Below are 15005 nucleotides of genomic sequence, written 5' to 3' on the forward strand. Positions count from 1 at the left end.
TCGATCTAGTTTCTTTTCTTTCCAGTTTTGAAGAAGGGTTCGACCCGAAACGTCAACTCAAATTTCTCTCCACGGATGTTGCCTGACCTGCTGAGTTTTTCCAGCATTTTCTGTTGTTATTTCGGATTTCCAACATCTGCAGTATTTTGCTATTGCACCAAGTCCTGTTCGCTCACCTATCGCCGCTGTGTTTGCTGACCTACATTGGCACTCGGTTCAACAATGCCTCAATTTTAAAATTCTCGCTTGATTTTAAATCCCTCCCCTCCCCATTATCTCTGCAACCTCCTACAGCCCTCGATCACTGTGCTCCTCCGATTCTGGCCTCTTTCAGCTGCCCGGACCCTAAGGCTCTGGACATCCCTCCCTAAACCTCTCCCCTTTGCTCTCCTCGTTTAAGAGGCCCCTTAAAACCTACCTCTGACCAAGCTATTGGCCACCTGTCCTAATAGCTATAATGTGGCTCGTTTTGTTTGATAACCCTCCTGTGAAGCACCTTGGGACGTTATTGTTGTTCGGATGTTATATTTTCAGCAAACACAGTGCACAGGGGGGGGGGGGGTGGTGTCCCAGGCTGGAAGGGAAAATCACCACATTCAACAGTAACACATTTAGCTGATTTGGAGTTAAATGTTCCGATCTGTGTTTCCCGTTTCAGTGTTTCGCCTGCCATCTTCTCCCCTGATGATGGGACTGTAAGATGACGATGCAAATCACATTTTGCGTGACGGCTCTGGAAAAAAAAATCCATCTCGAGATTTTTGCTGTTAAGAAATTCAACGTTAAAATAATAAAACTAGCTTTTTTTTCTCTTCAGACGAGCAGCCCCTTCCATCAGCCTTTCCCCTACCCTAAATGTGCCGGTTATCCAGCCGCCCCACCCCACCCCACCCCGTTCAGCCGAATCTCTCCACCGGGGGCAGCGAGTGAAGGCGCCTCGGAAAACCCCGGCCAGCGGAATTGCGGCGGAACTCAGCCTGAGCGCCGCAGACAGCGAGCGCCGCCCAGCCCGGCTCACACCGCCAGCTTCCTGCTGCCAGGCCAGCTGCTTGATCCAAGATTTGAAGCTTTTAAAAAACCTGCATCATAAAAATAATACTTTAAAAAAAAATAATGAAACCTGACCGCTTCCGACTTGTCTCCCTGAGCTGGCTGTGTGCGGCCGTCCTACTTGTCGCGTCTTTCACTCTGTTTCTCGTCGCCAAGAAGCAAACCCCAGTTAAACTCCTCTTGGCAAGTTAACCCAGTTTGATCACGTTTTTAAAAAATAATGTTTGCTTATATATATATTTTAAAATATCTTTTATGTAAGGTGCAATGGTTTTTGATGTGTTGAAACAATGGCCTGTTCTCTCTCGCTCTTTTCAGGAAGAGGGAGAAGTCGAAGGCTCGGTTCTGAAAGGTAAGATTTTACTTGAACCGTTTTACATGATCTTGAAATACGTGTTCCTGCTGAAGATCTCCCCAGAAAAGGTTAAAAAGTGTGTTTTGATGATGAGAGGAACGTCTCTTATCACCAAATAACCTTGGAAGAATAAAACATTCTTTCTCGTTGTTGATTTAATAACTTGCTGGGAGGGTGGACACATTTGGGTTTTTTTTCCAAATGGGGGTGGGATGAAAACCAGCTTAAAATTGATTAAGCTGCAGCCGGATTCTGAGCCCCATAAGATGGGCATTTTCTTTGTTGTTTAAATCATAGCTAAGGAGCCAAGGCCCAAAGCGCAGGGCTTCACCAAGAATGGAAAGATAGGGAAGCAAATCAGGAAGTAGAAATGAGGTGATGCCAAACTTTGGTTTTAAAGCCTTTGGATTGTAAGAGTGAGGTAAGGAATGTGAGCGTACTGAGCTCCTGGAAAGGGATAAATTAGGGTAGAAAACAAGAAATGGCTTTCGTTTACATAGTGCCTTTATAGATCAAACAAAAAGATGCTTCACAATGGAAATAGATGTGGGAACAGCTGGCAAACCATGGTGAGATTATGTAGGATAGCAAAATACTGCAGATGTTGGAAATCCGAAATAACAACAGAAAATGCTGGAAAAACTCAGCAGGTCAGGCAACATCCGTGGAGAGAAATTTGAGTTGACGTTTCGGGTTTGACCCTTCTTCAAAACTGGAGAGAAAAGGAACTAGATCGAAGGCAGGGCTGCGATCGGACAAAAGAATAAAAGAACCAAAAGAAGTAAAAGAGATTAGAAGCTAGACGAGATGGTAATAGGCTGGGATTAGGTGTAAAGTGTACTGGCAGGGCAAAAGATAGCTGCCAGGTGTGAGAGAGAAACAAAAGGAAAGGGGGGGGGAGGAAAGGAGTGGAAAAATATAAGTAAAAATGAAATAGGGGCCGAGGTTATGATCTGAAATTGTTGAACTCGATATTGAGACCGGAAGGCTGCAGAGTGCCTAATCGGAAGATGAGGTGCTGTTCCTCGAGTTTACGTTGAGCTTCCGTGGAACAGTACAAGAGGCCAAGGACGGTGAGGTCCGAGTGGGAATGGAGCGGTGAATTGAAATGACAGGCGACCGGAAGCTCGGGGTCACCCTTACGGACTGAACGGAGGTGTTCCGCAAAGCGGTCACCCAATCTGCGTTTGGTCTCCCCAATGTAGAGGAGACCGCATCGTGAGCAGCGAATACAGTATACTAGATTGCGAGAAGTACAAGTAAATCGCTGTTTCACCTGGAAGGGGTGTTTGGGGCCCTGGACAGTGGGGAGGGGGGAGGTATAGGGGCAGGTGTTACACCTCCTCCGCTTGCACGGGAAGGTGCCAGGCGAAGGGGAAGGGCTGTTTGGGGTGATAGAGGAGTGGACTAGGGTGTCTCGGAGAGAGCGGTCCCTGCGGAATGCTGAAAGGGGAGGGGAAGATACGTTTGGTGGTGGGATCACTTTGGAGGTAGCGGAAATGCCGGAGGATGATCCGTTGAATGTGGAGGCTGGTGGGGTGAAAGGTGAGGACAAGGGGAACCCTATCGTGGTTCCGGGAGGGAGGGGCAGGGGTGAGGGCAGAGGTGCGGGAGATAGAACTGACACGGTCATTATGTAGGGTAATCTAAGAGTTGGCTTTTTAAAGGTGGTGAGGCAGAGAAGTTCAGAAGGAGGGAACTCCAGACAGTGGGGCTAATGCAGCAGAGGTCCTGCCACCAATGGTGCAGGGGTGCACAAAAGGTCAGAGTCGAGTCGGGTGCTGAGGGCTGATGTAAGGCTGGAAAAGGTTTCAGAGGTAGGGTGAGAGAGGCGGTGGGGGAATTTGAGGGCAAAGAAAAGGATTTTAAATGTAATTTGTTGAAGGACAGGAAGCCAATATTGGTCAGTGAGGAGGGGGCTGGGTGCTGAATAAGTAGGACTCCTTGAGGGACAGGATAGGATGTGGCAATGAATATTGATTTCAGCAGTGAGGAGAAAATTATTCAGGAGGGAGTATTTGCAGTTTAGAAGAAACAGGAAAAGTAGTTCAGAGCTGCATTGACCGTAATTATATTGCTAAATAAAGATTGTGATAGAGGGGGATTGGAATTGAAAGCAAAATCATCCATCATATGGATAGATCCCTAGATTGGCAAGGAATATGGAGGCATTCCCACACCACTAAACAACTAGGAAAATGGGCAGCAATACTCAGGTCTGCACACACAGGGGTCACTAAGTATGTCACTGTATGATATATCTGCTCTCGTTCAAAGGAATTCATGTAAGCTTTGTGAACAAGTCGTCATATTCTAAAAAAGCTGGAGTTACAAAGATGGTGAATTGTTGATATCAATAATGAATATTTTTCATTATATATAGCTTCAGATCCCATTCAATATCACGCTGAAAGACCTGTGGCCCATCTTACCGGTAAGTGTATCATCCAGACATAAGCAGGACAGAAACATATCTAAGAAAGTATCTAAAATGTGCTGGTATCATTGCATTGAGAAATTGTTTTATGTATTAAAAAGGAAAATTCATATACATGTAACAGTAGAGTATCTTTCTGATATTAAGAATCTTGCATCTGTGTGCACTTCCCGTCAACTTTTTATATTATAAATTTCTATGTCCATATGCTTATGTAACTGCTTATGTAAACTTGTCACACTGTAATTACACCCTCCCACCAGCGGCTGTGCTGTAGAGCCTTGGGTTTGCATCTCTTCGCTCCTCAACCTGTACTGCAAAGAAACTTCTGTGCTCCGATCAACTCTTAACACTTCTTCACAAATTGCTGTATTATTGTTTATTTAACTATAAATATAAAATCAAGTATTATAAAATTAAGGACAGAATGTATGAAGGTGACTGAATTACGTCTGTATGCCCTGGTCCAATTATCTTAGAATCAGAATCATAGAAATTTACAGCACAGAAGGAGGCCATTTGATCCATTGTGGTCAATTTTCCCAAAGCTGTCGGGAAGAAGGCGGGACTACAACTTTTGGGTTTTAGACCTGCCTACTTCGACGTCCGGCCAATCCGCGCGATTTTCCCTTGATTGACCTTGTTGAGCCCGCCCAGCGGGCTCAGCAGGCCAATTAAGGGCCACCCGGCAACAGGTGATGTCACAGACTGCAATTTAATCTGTCAAGAGTTCTTGACAGATGAAATATCAGCGTTTCTCAGCTGTTTGAAGCTGTGAAACACTGACAGTCCGAGTTCTAACATGAGTCCTTCTGCACAGACTCAGTTAGAACTCACACCGGCACTCAAAGCTGAAGGCTGTCACTTTTCACAGATCGCAGCCGTTCAGCTTTAAGTTCCGGCTGAGTGATGGGCTCCCGACGGCTACAGGAAGAAAGGCTGTTAAGGTAAGTACAGGTAAGTAAAAGTTCTTTACACACTTTAGACACACCAAAAACACTTACCTTTGCACTCATGCACCCATCACTCACCTGAACACCGACATCGCTACCCCTCCAACTCCTTCAACCCGACAGCCCGCCTGCTCTAACCTGGCATGGTTTGGAGCCATCGGGAATCCCACACGACACCCCTCAAAATAGGGATTAGGCTAAAAACTGCCTGTTAACTACCTGTTAACAGGCAGTTAATTGGCACTAATCCCTTCCCGCCTGGTTTCGGCGGGTCCCAGTGCAGGGCGGGTACCCGCCGCCTCTGAAAGTTGCGGGATTTTGGGCGGGATGGTGTCGGGACCTCCGAATTCGGGATTTCCCCCCCCCCACATGCCTGAAACCCTGCCTGACGGCTCCACGAAAATCTAGCCCATTGTGTCTGTGGCAGCCGAAAAAGAGCTATCCAGCCTAATCCCAATTTCCAGCTCTTAATCCATAACCTTGTAGGTTATGGCACTTCAAGTGCATATCCAAGTACTTTTTAAATGTGGTGAGGGTTTCTGCCTCTATCACCCTTTCAGACAGTAAGTTCCAGACCCCCACCACCCTCTGGGTGAAAAACGTTCTCCTCAACTCCCCTCTAATCCTTCTACCAATTACTTTAAACCTATGCCCCCTGGTTATTGAACTCTCTGTTAGGGGAAATAGGTCCTTCCTATTCACTATATCTAGGCCCCTCAGAATTTTATACACCTCAATTAAATCTCCCCTCAGCTTCCTCTATGCCAAAGAAAACAACCCCAGCCTATCCAATCTTTTCTCATAGCTAAAATTCTCCAGTCCTGGCAACATCCTCGTGAATCTCCTCTGTACCCTCGCTAGTGCAATCACATCTTTCCTGTAATGTGGTGACCAGAACTGTACGCAGCACTCTAGCTGTGGCCGAATTAGTGTTTTATACAGTTCAAGCATAACCTCCCTGCTCTTATATTCTGTGCCTTGGCTAATAAAGGAAAGTATCCCGTATGCCTTCTTAACTACCTGTCCTGCTATCGTCAGGGATCTGTGGACATGCACTCCAAGGTCCTTCTGTTCCTCTACACTTCAGTATCCTACCATTTATTGTGTATTCCCTTGCCTTGTTAGCCCTCCCCAAATGCATTACCTCACACTTCTCCAGGTTGAATTCTATTTGCCACTTTTCTGCCCACCTGACCAGTCCATTGATATCTTCCTGCAGTCAAAAGCTTTCTTCCTCACCATCAACCACACGGCCAGTTTTTGTATCATCTGAAAACTTCTTAATCATGTCCCATACATTGAAGTCTAAATCATTGATATATACCACAAAAAGCAAAGGGCCTAGTACTGAGCTGTGCAGAACCCCACTGGAAACAACTTTCCAGCTACATAAACATCTGTCGACCATTACCCTTTGCTTCCTGCCACTGAGCCAATTTTGGATCCACCTCGCCACTTTCCCTTGCCATGTGGGACCTTGTCAAAAGCCTTGCTAAAATCCATGTAGACTACATCAAATGCACTACCCTCATCAACCCTCCTTGTTACCTCCTCAAAAAATGTAATCAAGTTAGTCAGACATGCACTTCCCTTAACAAATCCATGCTGACTGTCCTCGATTAATCCGATCCTTTCTAAATGACGATTAATACTGTCACGCAGAATTTTTTCCAACAATTTGCCCACCACTGAGGTTAGGCTGACTGGCCTGTAATTATTCGGTCTATCCCTTTCTCCCTTTTTAAACAACAGTACAACGTTAACAGTCCTCCAGTTCTTCGGCACCACACCTGCAGCCAGAGAGGATTGAAAAATGATGGTCAGAGCTTCCGCTATTTCCTCCCTTGCTTCTCTTAACAGCCTGGGATACATTTCATCCGGGCTTGGTGATTTATCTACTTTCAAAGATGCTAAATCCCTTAATACTTCCTCTCTCACTATATCTTCTGTTGTCTAATCCCCACTTCACATGAGGATTGCAATTGGTCTTGATCCCCCACTTTAATTGCAAGGGGATTGACCAGTTACACAGGAAATACACATTTTCAGTCACAGCTGCAATTCTGTGGAGCAAAATGACGGTCTAACAGAGCATTGTTATACAGTAACTTATCTTGCAAAACAACTTGTATATGGTTAAACAGATTGCTCTGTCAGATGTAAAGTGCTTGAGCACTGGAATGAACTATTATTTTTGAGGCATTGCTTAATGGACCAGCATTTTAAAGTAGTACAGTTTCTCACCACAAATCTATGTGATGATCTGGTTATTTTCAGCATCAGCTTGGCTCAATAGTAGCATTCTCACTTCAGAGTCCGAAGGTTATGAATCCAAGTTCCACTTGAGGACGTGAGCAAATAATCAAGGCTGATACTTCAGTGGAGTACTGCAATGTTGGAGGTGTTGTCTTTCAGATGAGACCTTAAACTGAGGCCCCATCCGCCTGCTCAGGTGGACATAAAAGATCCCAAGGCACTGTTCGTTGAAGAGGAAGGGAGCCCCCCGCCCCCCCCCCCCACCCCATGTCCTAGACAACTTTATCCCTTAAACAACATCACCAAAACAGTTTCACTGTTGGTTTATCTCATTGCTGTTTGTGGGACCTTGCTGTGTGCAAATTGACTGCTGCATTTCTCTACATAAGTGTTTTTGAAAGGAAAACAAAATTCTGTCTGGAGAAGCCATCTTAGCATCACCTCTAGCAATAATGCAATCACCCAGACTAGATTCTGTATAGGGTAACTATTAGATCCGTTCCATATGTAATTGTTGCAGGTTTTACTGTATTTAAAAAAAAAAGTAACTAACACTCACAGCAAATAGATTGATGGAAACATATTTGCCAACGAACTTGTTTTTTTTGTACAGGAATACAATCAAGTGATGGGCATCTCCGATATATGGAATGGGAAACTGAGAAGGGCCTGGCATTCATCAAAAATGGATTCATTTACCAAAATGGCAGTTTGATTGTACCTGTCACTGGGCAGTACTTTGTGCACTCTCAGGTTTACTTACGTGGCATAGACTGTGTGGAAAGTAACTACTTCATCACGTATACAGTCAACAAAAGAACACAAACAGATTCAGCCCCCATGACACTAATCAGCAAGAATGTCCAGTGCCAACCGAACAAAGATCGTATATGGTTTCAAACAAACTATGTAGGAGGAAAATTTACATTGAACAAAGGAGATGAACTGTTTGCCAATATTTCTGATTTGACAGTAGTGGGTTTTGAAGAAAATAAAACATTCTTCGGAGCGCTTTTACTATAAATCAGAAGTGTGCGCAGCTAGACAAAACCACATTGTCAGTGCTATAGCATTGTAAACCAAAACATCTTTTTTATTATTCAGAAGCATTAAACAGTGTTACACATATTGGTTAAGACCCTGAAATCTATGTAATTGAGAAGATTATTATTAGAATGGTTGTTGCGTTTTGTCTTAATTCCTATACCATTTCAAATATTGGTAATTGTATTCTTGGTGATCGCCTGTTGTAAATTTGGTGTAGTGGACTGAAGGAGAAAGCATTTTCAAAATGCCCTGGAGAAGAGGCCTGCACCTAGTGTCCCAAGACAACAGACTGAAAAAACCCCAGAAGATTAAATCACAGTATAGAAATAATGACTGTATTTAGGGGTATAACGTTAAACTGTTTCCCTGACAATTACAGACATAGGCAGCAGCAAGTACTGATCCAAAGGATAGATTTTCTAAGTCCTCACACACAGGCCAGAATTTTAATTGAGAGGCGAATTGGGAGTGCAGTGGGGGGCGGGGGTGGGGGAGCGGCTAGGAAGCGGTTGGGAAACCTGGGAGAATCGGTTTCCTGCAGGCCCTGCCGAATTTAATGACAGACCCTGACTTGCATTTCAAACCTCTGTTTCCCAGCTGCAGCCAGCCAGATGGAGAGGCTGGCTGGCTTCAGGCAGGTAGGCCTGTGGCACTAGGCCGCAGAGAGGAGGGAGAGATCAGGTGGGTGGTCGGGGGACAGAGGAGGATCGGTGGGGAGGGAGAGAAGATCGGGGCCGGAGCATTGGGGCCGGATGATTATTGGGGCTGGAGGGGGGAGTCCGGGAAGGTGATCGGAGGCCTCATGGGGGGGGCATCAGAGGCCGTGGGGGTAGTGTCTGATCGCGGGAGGTGGGCGAGGCAGGAACATTGGATCCAGCAGTCCTTGCCTTACATTAGCCGGCGGGTTCTCCAAGGCCTGCGAAACACGCCCAGCCACAGTTAAATTTTAAATGCTGGTTAAATCTGAGGCATGCCAGCCTCATTTTAATATTTAAATGGGCGACCCACCTCCTGGGAGCGGGTTGGCTGCCCGCTCTCTCTCTCTCTCCCACCACCCCACCCCCCGCCACCCCGGTCCGGCCCCTCTCAAAACCGAAAGTGGGCGGGTTGGGGTTGGGATTCAGTTTTTTTAACACTTTAACCTCCCGCCCGACCCCAACCCACCTGTTTCTTGGGGGTTTAAAAATTCCATCCACAGCGAGGTACCTCGTCTGCTGTGAATGTAGATTGGAACATCACGAGTAGCATGCTCACAGTTTTTAAAGTGGTGGCCGAGGTACCTCGTCACATGTGAGGAGTCAGAAAATCTATCCTCAAAACTTGTAACAGTCAATGAAATGGTTCACCTGTTATAGCCCAAACATTGCTGGCAGAAAACTATTGTAAAGTACTCGTGAGCTACATTTATTGTAAAATATGGGAGACATCTGTGCCTATTTTGGTGAGTACCCATGGAGCATAATCTTTGTAATGAAGCACTCCTGGATTGGCAGGGTTTTCTGAATTTAGCGGGGTCCCTTGGTGCAATACAGATATAGATGGAAAAACAAATCCTGTTAATCGGTGGGGTTTTGTGTTGCGAGGTTACTATTTTAAACTAAGATTCTCAGGATGTGAAATCAAGTACTTTCTGATAATCCTGCCATTCGTATTTAGATAATTAATTCAGATGATTGAAAAAGGACAAAGCGCAAGGAAAATAAAAGGGAACATAGAATCCAGGATAGGGCGCACCCCCATTGATGGATTGATCAATGACCTCAGTCATGTTGCTCATTAATGTCCACGACTTTTTAAACTGTTGTGGCTCATCAGCCAATCAAACCGTTTTTGGCCCAAGAGTGTAATAAATTTACCTTTCAGTATATTATATATAATACATGCATCTATAAAAAAAATTTGAAGTATGTGCTCAAATGTATTTAGAATTTGCTTGTTACAGTACCAGAATTGAAAGCAGTATGTCTTTATATGGGACAATGCTGCACATACAACCATATTTAAAAGCATTTGGATTCCTTTGAACCAATAAATAAAAAATGTATTGTTTCTAAAAGGAAGCTTTCTTTAGCATTGTGGGTGTTTGAAAGAAATATATTTGACAGATAAGTTTTGGGTCAATCTGCTGGTAAAAAATCTCCATATTCCATCCTGATGCTGCTTCTTACACATTAACAAATATTGCATTCAGTATTATTTAGCAATTATTTTCTTGACCATTATTAGTTCCATTATATCTTGTGGATGGGGAAATAGTGATTTGATTGGTGTAGCATGTGTGTAAATATGAAAAGTATTTTCATTTTTGTGGAACAGCTATGTAAATGACAGGTTCCCACATGAATAAAAGTTGTGATCAAAATATTTTTGCTCATGAGAGCAATGGCATTCCATACAAGAGTTGCTATTACAGTGAACCACAGTATTAAAATATTGTCTGAAACCTCTTTAAACAATTCCTGCAACAAAGTGCAGATTTGAAAATTATGCCAAATAAGCTGATCATAAAATTCTGCCTATTATTTTGCACATTTTTTGGTAAGATTTCCAATGCTTAGTTACATAAATTAGCTTGGGTATTTCAAGGTACATTATTGTTCAAAAACTATAATATCATGGATACTACTGTACTTTGTTAATACTACAGACTCTCAAAGTTTGAGAAGAACAAAGTGATTCCAGCAAATATATTTCTTACCATGTTCATAATAAACATTTTAAAATTACTTCTGTATTGGCTGGAGATTTAATTCTCATTAAATAAAAAGTAGCCAAGTTGAGCTTTCTGAACTGCAGTCTGGGAATTAGGCCAATCATAATCAACTTTATTGTCATTGTTAGTGCACAAGTGCAGTACAACGAAATGTAGGCTTGCGGCTCCCGAGAGTGTACATTTAGATTAAGACATTTAAACATTCAACATACATAAGAACATAAGAAATAGGAGCAGGAGTAGGCCAATCGGCCCCTCGAGCCTGCTCCGCCGTTCAATAAGATCATGGCTGATCTGATCCTAACCGCCAATCTACTATCGCAGAACCATCTCCTGAATCTAACAGAATTAGACACACGAAATCGGAGCAGGATCAGGCTACACGGCCCTGGGCCCGCTCCGCTACCCACAGGGTCATGACCGATCCGAACCTAGACTCATGTCCAAATTCCTGCCCGCTCCCCATAACCCTTTATTCCCTTCTAGGAAACTGTCTATTTCTGTTTTAAATTTATGTAATGATGTAGCTTCTACAGCTTTTTGGGGCAGCATATTCCATGGACCTACCACCCTCTGAGTGAAGTAGTTCCTCCTCATCTCAGTTTTGAAAGAGCAGCCCCTTATTCTAAGACTATGCCCCCTAGTTCTAGTTTCACCCATCATCGGGAACATCCTCCCCGCATCCACCCGATCCAACCCCTTCACAATCTTATATGTTTCAATAAGATCGCCTCTCATTCTTCTGAACTCCAATGAGTAGAGTCCCAATCTACTCAACCTCTCCTCATATGTCCATCCCCTCATCCCCGGGATTAACCGAGTGAACCTTCTTTGTACTGACTCGAGAGCAAGTATGTCTTTTCTTAAGTATGGACACCAAAACTGTATGCAGTATTCCATGTGCGGTCTCACCAATACCTTGTACAACTGAAGCAATACCTCCCTATTTTTATATTCTATCCCCCTAGCAATGAAAGCCAACATTCCATTGGCCTTCTTATAAATCTAAATACATTTGGCTTGTAATACATTAACATAAACATAACCATAATAAAGTGCATTGGCAGATGTGCAGGCTTTAGAGTTTATTTGTGGAGTTCAGTAGGATGACAGCCCTGGGAAAGAAGCTGTTCCTAAATCTGGTCGTACGGGTGCGAATGCATCTGTAGCGTCTCCCAGATGGCAGGAGGGCGAACAGACTGTGGCTGGGGTGGGCTAGGGTCTTTGATGATGGACCGTGACCTCCGTAAACAGCGTTTCTGGTATATGTGCTCTATGGTCGGTAGCCGGGTGCCGGTAATGCGTTGGGCAGTTTTGACTACCCGCTGCAGGGCTTTCCGGTCATAGTAGCTACAGCTGCCATACCATACTGTGATACAGTTCGTCAGGATGAAAGTTTATACTGACATTTGGAAATGATAGATTGTGATATCACACAATTTAGCAGAAGGTGATCATTAGATTTTATTTCAAATTCTATATTTATCACAAACTCTCATAAGGAATATGGATACTTTGCCAACTCTTCAGTTGGACCTACATAATGTCACCAATTAGCCAACACAAATATTTACTCACTGTGCTACTTTCTTTGCTAATGATCAGCTACAGATTGTCAGTCAATAAACCTGCAGTGACTCCCATCTGAAACATTAATCACACATCAACTATACATGTGATAAATGCCCATGGTGGATATAAATGACCATCACAAGATCTGACAGGCGTCGAATGCTTTCAATTTAAAGAGATTTTTTTTAAAAAAGCAATAAAGGTAAGCAAGAGGAGTGGGTGGAGGATTCACAAGAGGCTGGAGTCTGAAGAACTGGGAGTTTCGAGGGGATTGTAGAGCTGAAGGAGGTTACCATGGCAGGGTTAAGGCCATGGAAGGATTTAAAGAATTGGACCAGAACCTTAAATCTGCGATATTGGTGGACCAGGAACCAAGGTAGATACGGGAGGATGGGCGGGTTGGGGGAGGAGGGATGGGAGAACAAGGCCCGGTGCAGAACATGATTGGAGCAGCAGAGTTTTGGATGAGTTACAGTTTGTGGAGAGAATGTGATCGGAAGGCAGCAAGGAGAGCATTGGATTAGTCCATTACGGAGGTGACAAAAGTATGAATGAGAGTTTCAGCAGCAGAAGGACTGAGGTAAAGTTCGAGGCGTGCAATGTTACAGAGGTGAAAGTAGACGGCCTTTGTGATGGAGAGGATATAGGGATAGAAACTCAGCTTGGGGACGAACAGGAGTCCGAGGCTTTGAACAGTTTGGTTAAGCCTGAGACAATGGCCAGGGATGGAGCAAGTGTTGAGGAGGTGGCATCTGCCAGATGTTTCAATCTTCCCAGTGTTTAGCTAGAGAAAGTTAAGAGTCATCCAAGATTAGGTGGTAGTTTTACATCTTCACTGCTTGGGCAGTAATCTGGTATCACCCAACCTTTATAGGATCTGCCTGATATTCATTACATTGATTTAATTGGAGTGAAAATTGGGTGGGTTCTGTAAAGGGCGGGCAATCTGCTCCACCAGATTACAACTCAAGTGGTGAAGACAAATATCTAACCTTGGATGCCAGACAAGAAGTCTAACAGCACAGAGGAGAAAAGTGGAGGGACTGTGACAGGCAGGCAGGTAGACCTAGATATCAACATAATGTCGAAGCTGACCCGATATCTGCAGATTAAGTTGCCGAGGGGCAGCATTTAGATGAGGAAGAGGAGAGATTCCAGAGGTGACAGTGTGGGGATCGGAAGAGAAGCCATTGCTAGAGATGATTTGTTTATGATGGGATAGTTATGATTGGAATCAAGCAAGGGCAGACCCACTGAGATGGACAGTGGAGGAAAGGCTTCAATTTTTGCCTCCCCTCCATCCTAGTATTACACTTGAGAATGTCCAAATTGTGATCCATTGGGGAGTAATTTTGGACTAACTCAATTTATTTTAGACCCCAATAGCAAACAAAGAGAGGAAACATTTATCCAGCTTTTCTTAACCTGATTCAAACTTGGTTCATTGCACTACCCAGATCTTTTCTAAATTTTATAATTTATTCTTACTGTATGTATGATTACTGACCATCAATGCAAGCAATATCATCACAGCGCAATTAAAAAGAGTTTTTTTTAAATTATTCGTTCATGGGATGTGGGCATCGATGGTAAGGCCAGCATTTATTGCCCATCCCTAATTGCCCTTGAGAAGGTGGTGGTGAGCCGCCTTCTTGAATCGCTGCAGTCTGTGTGGTGAAGGTACTCCCACAGTGCTGTTAGAGAGGGAATTGCAGGATTTTGGCCCAGCGACGATGAAGGATCGGCGATATGCTTCCAAGTCAGGATGGTGTGTGACTTGGAGGGAAACTTGGAGGTGGTGGTGTTCCCATGCACTTGCTGCCCTTGTCCTCCTCGGTGCTAGGTCACAGGTTTGGGAGGTGCTGCCGAAGAAGCCTTGGCAAGTTGCTGCAGTGCATTTTGTAGATGGTACACACTGCAGACATGGTACGCCAGTGGTTCAGGGAGTGAATGTTTAAGGTGGTGGATGGGGTGCCAATTAAGCGGGCTGCTTTGTCCTGGATGCTGTCGAACCTCTTAAGTGTTGTTGGAACTGCACTCATCCAGGCAAGTGGAGAGTATGCCATCACACTCTTTACTTGAGCCTTGTAGACGGTGGAAAGGTTTTGGGGAGTAAGGAGGTGAGACACTCGCCACTGAATACCTAGCCTCTGACCTGCTCTTGTTGCCACAGTATTTATGTGGCTGGTCCAGTTGAGTTTCTGGTCAATGGTGACCCCCAGGATGTTGATGGTGGGGGATTCGGCGATGGTAATGCCGTTGAATGTCAAGGGGCGGTGGTTAGACTCTCGCTTGTTGGAGATTGACATTGCCTGGCACTTGTGTGGTGCGAATGTTACCTGTCACTTATCAGCCCAAGCCTGAATGTCATCCAAGTCTTGTTACATGTGGGCATGGACTGCTTCATTATCTGAGGAGTTGTGAATGGCACTGAACACTGTGCAGTCATCAGCGAACATCCATATTTATGACCTTATGTTGGAGGGAAGGACATTGATGAAGCAGCTGAAGATGGTTGGGCCTAGGACACTGCTTTGAGGAACTCCTGCAGCAATGTCCTGGGGCTGTGATGATTGACCTTCAATCACCACAACCATCTTCCTATGTGCTAGGTATGACTCC

General features: G+C 44.4%; 1 protein-coding gene across 1 annotated transcript; it reads left to right on the forward strand.

Moving 5' to 3' along the window:
* Positions 1-556: 556 nt before the first annotated feature.
* Positions 557-10546, forward strand: LOC147101803 (tumor necrosis factor ligand superfamily member 15-like). The gene is made up of 4 exons (XM_085965762.1): positions 557-1237; positions 1373-1402; positions 3789-3839; positions 7665-10546. The coding sequence occupies exons 1-4, from the start codon at positions 1114-1116 to the stop codon at positions 8072-8074; spliced, it is 615 nt and encodes a 204-aa protein (XP_085821888.1). The 5' UTR covers positions 557-1113; the 3' UTR covers positions 8075-10546.
* The last annotated feature ends 4459 nt before the right edge of the window (positions 10547-15005 follow it).

This window comes from Somniosus microcephalus, chromosome 23 (assembly GCF_052327205.1).
Source record: "Somniosus microcephalus isolate GS21.2 chromosome 23, FLI_Smic_1.0, whole genome shotgun sequence".
Taxonomy (NCBI): domain Eukaryota; kingdom Metazoa; phylum Chordata; class Chondrichthyes; order Squaliformes; family Somniosidae; genus Somniosus; species Somniosus microcephalus.